The sequence below is a fragment of the Scomber japonicus genome, chromosome 1 (assembly GCF_027409825.1).
Source record: "Scomber japonicus isolate fScoJap1 chromosome 1, fScoJap1.pri, whole genome shotgun sequence".
Classification (NCBI taxonomy): Eukaryota; Metazoa; Chordata; class Actinopteri; order Scombriformes; family Scombridae; genus Scomber; species Scomber japonicus.
This window is the reverse complement of record NC_070578.1, coordinates 15,006,758-15,013,177: the sequence shown is the minus strand read 5'-3', so window position 1 is coordinate 15,013,177 and position 6,420 is coordinate 15,006,758. Positions and strand designations below refer to the sequence as shown.

The window sequence follows — 6,420 nt, the reverse complement described above, 5'->3', positions numbered from 1 at the left end:
ATTTACAGCACTGTCCAAAGTGGTTTGATTGTATCAGAGATGCTTCTTTCATTGCAGATGTTTTGACATGTTGTAGAGAACGGAAAGTGCACATGTCACTGATAACACTAACAAGGCTGCACTCCATTTGTGGGCTAGTTTGAAGGTTCTGGTACTGTGCATGCTCACTCAGTCATAGACTTATATACATAGATGCTGCATTGACTGTTTCAACCCATTGCTGTGATACATCAGTGTCATCACCATTTTGGACCAGGCAAGACCGCCTCTTAACAAATACAAGTAAATGGTGAGCTGGGTTTTTTTCTGGATAAAAAGCACTAACATTTGCATTTCTCAACTTCAGTTAGTCTTTTTTATATGTAAGAGTTTATGATCTACGTTTTGGTACAAAAAAAAGATTTTGCCCCCAGGTATAAAGAATGTCGATAGTTGTGCTGTAATTGCTGCTAGACACTCAATGGAAGAGTGTGTATCAACTTTAGGTTTATAGTACATGAACTTCATTTTCATGCACTCTAATTCTCAATATTTATAACTTGTAATTCTCGGGAAAATATATTTTTTGAAAATTACATTTAGCTATAGCCACACCATGCAGCTTGATACAAATCAGCACCACAGTTGTGGTTCATCAGGTTTGCAAAGTAGAGTTTGAAAAAGATATATTTACTGAATAAACTAGTAATTGCACAGCGTTTAGATGATTTATGTTAAGAAAAAGTAAAGATTTTAATTTATTTCAGATACAACTGTGTTTCTCTGAATTGAAGGAGAATCAATGAAAACTAATGGCCTTAATGATAATCGTACTGTTGAGTTGTAAAGGATACATTTACAGCCCTTTTTTCACAGACACATGAGTGGACGCAGGTCAGTAGAAAATAATAGGCCGGGGAAATAAACATTATTGTGAAACTAATACATTTTGTGTTGTGGACCAATGTAGCTATTGCATATTTTGATGTGAGGCTGGGCTGCATCTCACAGTCAGGGCCATCAGATCTTGACAGTTTCCATATTTTTTCTGTAGTAAATCTGTTTTTGAGAAATTTTTACTAATGGCCTGATTTTACACAGGACTCACAGTTTTTACATGGACTCATTTTTAATTTGCAGCGGTACATTAAGAGGATCAGACATGGAGTGCGTCTGTCAAAAGTGTCTTTAGTGTAAGCTTTTGGGTTTTGTCTCATCAATGGTGCTCATTCATTCTTACACATGTTTGATATGAAACAGGAGCCATGAGGTCATGTCTTATGATCTCAAAAACAATGACAACAAATGCATCTGACTTTGTTGGTATTGATTGCTTAAAGCTGTTTACTGCTCTGTGCCAGTTTCCTCCATAATGTAAAGAAAGTAATTATGTAACCATTTCATTTTTGATCAAATTTAGTTTGTAACCATAGAAACAGTCTGACTACCAAGTATATCAACAGGATTTAGAGACAACACCTGCGGTTAATAGGTGATGTGTGTGTGTGTGTGTGAGAGAGAGAGAGAGAGAGAGAGAGACACTCTCAGTAGGAGTGCACATGTCAGTGGTGGAGGCTCTGTGGGATTTCCACCCTCTCTCCTTTGGGTGTCTTTCCTGCTCACAGCAGTGTCTTTCATGGCAAATTAATAACTCATAAGAAATCATCTCTGTCAAACGGGTTGTACCCTGTGTCTGCTATTTACAAATTAATTTATTATTAAAGACAATCAATTAATTAATGATTCATTTGATCTTTTAACCTATGCTGTCTCAAACTGCTTTAAGCTGATTTCTTCTACAGTGTTTTATGAAGGTTTGTGATGTACAATGGTAAAAACACGGAGCAAACAAGCTCATTGAAATAGGCAGAATATTAAGTCTAATGGGTGCTTGACAAATTTTTACATCTGTCCTCCCAATACATGCTCATAAGGCAATTTATGTACAGTAACTGGATTTGTTTTTCCATTTCTACCACCTATTAGTCCAAATATGTAATGTTATCATGACTACACACACCATATCACTTTATAGTATAATTTATAGGAATTATGATCAGGTCTTTATTGTATAATATCTGTGCTTCTGTATACTTAAAGTGTTACTATATTGTTATACATTTCATGTTCTTAAAAAATAACCTCATACAAGAAAACAAAAGAACAAACTAAATATGGGGTATATAGGATCACAGTTTCTGGTCATCAATCCTCATAATGTTGGCATCAGCTCTCTTAAAACACTGCACTTTACATGTGACAATCCAGGAAAGATCTTTAGAGGATTGAGTAAACAGTGACAAAAAACATACATAAATCTCTATTTTGTATATACAGTATATAGAGAGAGTCTGTCCCTGTATGGGGCTGACTTATCTTTATGTCTGTCTGATCTGAATGAAGCATTTTGTTGATGATAAAGCAGACTGTAACAGGTCAGCACTGAATTTCATCATTTGACACATTTCATCTGGCAGCTTGAAAAGTGTGTGTCTGTGTCTGTGTGTGTGTGCGCGTGTGTCTGTGTGCGTGTGTGTGTGTGTGTGTAGGGTGGTGGCGGTGGCAGAAGGGGGTGAGTTGAAATAACAGCTCAACCGTCTGTGCTGTTTGTGGTGGCGAGTCCGTTGAGGGTTTCTATGGCAACCCACAGCCTTGGAAACCCTCCATCTTCGTCCAGATGAGGTGATGATACTGTGGTCTGTCTCTGCCAAGTGTGTAGGTAGCCTCTCTGCTTAGTTTATTTGTTTCCAAGCAACAGGGTGAGACAAATTAATAGTGCTGTCATAAGTTGAAATAAAATGCCTCCAAACAACTGTAGAGAAAGTCGATTTACTCACCTGTGAAGGGCCCACGAAGGTCAAATTTTATACCTAATGAAGCACATATAAAACTTTGATGCTGTGACTATTTTGAGGAACTGCTTGCATAACAGATTGCAACAAAATCATTCCAGCATGCCTGAAACCGTCTCAAAGTGGCATAAAAGTAGACTCTGGCATTCCTCTTCCTCTGGAACTATGAGGGACAAATTTTAAAGTGCAGTGTTTTAGGAGGCTTTATCTCGTTCACTATTTAAATCCCTTCCCTCTCCTCCTCATGTTTAATTAATCACCTTTGTATTTTTGGATCTCTGGATGACAAAGTCTGTCAGGAATTTCAAGTAGACTGTGTCTCACTGTTAGCAGAACTTACAGTAGTGCCAATGTGAAATGACAATAAGGATAAACAAGATGTCAGAAAATCTACTGTGAATCTGGTGTGAGCTTAGCATGCCACTGATTTCATGCTCGCAAAGTCCTGCCAAAAAGGGATGCTCTCGACTCCACAGCCTCAGTGCTTTTAGGAGTCGGATTATTTTGCATGTGCACTTTTTTGTACAATGTCCTATTAATGTTTCTCCACAGGTCCAGCCTCAAGAGACAGACAGCCAGGGGCAGAATGATACAAAGGGATAAGAGAGACAGAGCACAATGGACAGCAGAAAAAGGCATTTGTCTGCTGAATAAACAATTAAGGTTGCAGAAATATTTGCATACTTGTCAGCATTTTTTTAAATGAGAAAAATACAATTTTCTTGTGTGCAATCCATTACTCCTAAGGGGAATCAGGCCTCTGTGTACAAGTGGAGGGCAGTTATTACATGTGCCCCATTGAGATTATTACATACTTTTAACGGGCTGCAACTAAAACTGAATGTTTCTTAAATACCAGGGATCTATTTACCCTTTACAGTTATTGGAGAACCTCCTCAAGAATGGGGGAGGTGATCACTCCAGTCAATTAAATGAGGCCTCATTTAATGTGCAACTGTTGAGCAGTTACATCAGACTTTTCATTAGAATTCACATCAGAGCAAATATCGAACAAAAAGATAATTAGAGAAAGAAGCGGCTGATATATTCCTTCAGCTGTATTGTGGATGTAAATATGCAGGGGAGCGTATGGATTTAAGCATCCTCGCAGAAACTGTGGGGAAAAGTCTCAGCATTGATAATCAAACACCTCTCTTTACCAGTTATAGAGAACTCACTGGTTTATCTGTACCTTGTTTATCCTGAACTGCAAGACCAACAGAGAGATATATTTTAATTTTTTTTTAATTAAATGTGGAACTTTGTTCAACTATGAATAAGCATAGTTATTTTGGGTCAATATGTGAATATTTTGAATTTGAATAATGGTTTCCTTAAAACTGTGATTTGAAAAAAGAAATATGGGAGTGAACACACAAAATAAAGTGAATTTATATCAAAATTAACTTTTCTGAATTTGCATCTTGATTTTTAGTTTTCAAACCCTCCCAAAAAAGATAAGCCATTGCACAGAAGTATATCAATTACTAAGTCATTTTTGTTTCTGGTGCCAGCCATTAGCCTTAGAGGCTTTCCCCATCTGTCTTCAGTTAACCTACGTGCTATTCCAGGAATACCCTCAAAGACTCTTACAACTAAAACCATTAGGGAGGGAGATAAAGCATCTTCATTAATCACCTTTCCCGTTTAAATTCACCATCATGATTACGTCTGAGGTAATAATCCTTATCTTAAAATACCTCTGCAAACATCTGATGTATGTATCTCGAACTTTGCAGTGATTACAAACTAGGCCTGACTTTTGGCTCATCTAAAACCATTAGGCTTATCTCAAAGCAGGGATAAATATATCCCAAAGCCTTGCTCCTAATAGAAATGTGACATTCAATCCATGTTGGTTTGGCACTGTGTGCTCCTTTTTAAGCACCTGGGAGCAACTTCTCTAAAACTACAAGTGCTCGATGTGTGTTCAAAAATGTTTTATTATAATAAATATACTCGATTGTATGTACATTATCTGACACAGCAGGAGACAGTATGTACAAACCACTCTATTCACATGTTGCAACATTCATCACTGTTTGCAAGAAAAACCCTGAAAAGGAGCTTGAGTGGGGTGCATTATTAAAAGACTGTGGACGTCTCTTAGGTCCCAAGGCTCTCAAGAAGTACATTGTGATTTGATGCAATGAAGATGTGGACTATTCAAATCTGGCTGTACAGATTTTATCATGTGTTAAAGCTGTGCTAACAGGAGTGTAAGAACAGTGCAGATTTAATCACATCCAAGCTGTGTGGTGTGAAGAGCAAACCTTTATACTGGCTCTGTTGTTTTCCAAATAACATAACCCTACTTCTCTTACTAGGGTCCCCTTTTTCGTCTGAACACATCTGACTTTGATGGTTTAAATTCATAAATTTAAAGCATCAATCAGCAGAACATCAAGGGGAATACTTAACAGTAGACTACATTTATGCTTGAGCTTTTCCACTAATCCACTTGGATTACGGGTAGTTTATATCATCCTGATGGCCAGACACTGTCACGTAATTTTATGACTTTTTTTTCCTCTCTCCAAAAATACAGGACTCCTTGGCCACTCAAAATAGGCCTACTTAACCTCAAAATTCTCCATTCATCCATAGCCTAATCTCCGAATGACAGCTATGTTGTTCTACATTTTATATCTAGTGCATATCCTCAACTCCACCGAATACATTCACAAATCCGAAAAGATTAATAACTTCGTGTGTCCACAATATTTTCCCCTTCAAGCCCACAAAAGCTTTTCTCTCTTGTGGGGCTGCTGGCTCTTACCCACGGTGGCGCTCCTGTGGGCAGTCTGGCAGGGTGTCCGTCAGGGTGGGCTGGTGGTTATCTAGTTCATGACATATTGATTACCAAGTATCCTAGAACCCCAGCGACCATAATAATGACAAGGAATACAAACACAGCGCAGACCGGCGCCAAACTTGAGCCTCCACTGCCTCCTCCTCCTTCTTCTTCTTTTGGCTCCTCTTCGCAGATGGAGATGACACCCACGGAGGAATTCCCCACGCTCATGTTGGACTTCAGCTCCGCGCCTGCCTCCTGCTTCGCCTCGACGGCCCACGGTGCCACCTGCACTTTCATCTCCATCTCCTCCACCATCTGGGTCACCTGGGTGATCTCGGTCTGCAGATCCCTGAGGTCCGCCGTGTCGATATTGCTGTCCGCCTCGTACTTCATGTTCTGCACGCTCATGGCCCGGGCCGCCACGGTGGTGGTGCTGCCGGTCATCCCCGTCTGGATGAGGTGCCTCGTTGGCACCTTCAGTGGGAAATCCTGCCCTATCTCCAGGGACCTTTTCATGTCTACCTCCAGGAGGTCCATGCTGCTGGAGAACAGCACCCATAGGCGCTCGTATTCGGCCCGGTCCTCTTTGCTGATGGTCTTATCTTTGAGCAGAGAGGTCAGTTTAGTCCTGTTGGCCACGGCCAGCTCCTGGGCCTTTTTGCGGGTCCTCTTCAGCTCCTCTCGCAGGTTCTGCGAGTCCGAGGTGCTTCCCAGAGCGATCACCAAATGCCTGTAGCAGGCGGTCACTTTGTTCAAAGCATCCAGCATTGTTTTGCACTCGTCTTTCCCCAT

General features: G+C 40.0%; 1 protein-coding gene across 1 annotated transcript; it reads right to left on the bottom strand.

Annotated features, from left to right (window-relative positions):
* Window positions 1-5,676: 5,676 nt before the first annotated feature.
* si:ch73-167i17.6 (regulator of G-protein signaling 9-binding protein) lies at window positions 5,677-6,420 on the bottom strand. Its single transcript, XM_053322660.1, has one exon. It carries the CDS (start codon window positions 6,418-6,420, stop codon window positions 5,677-5,679), a length of 744 nt encoding a protein of 247 aa, XP_053178635.1.

Coding starts and splice junctions, on each gene's coding strand:
- si:ch73-167i17.6 (XM_053322660.1), bottom strand. CDS start 6,420: ATGGGGAAAGACGAGTGCAAAACAATGCTGGATGCTTTGAACAAAGTG.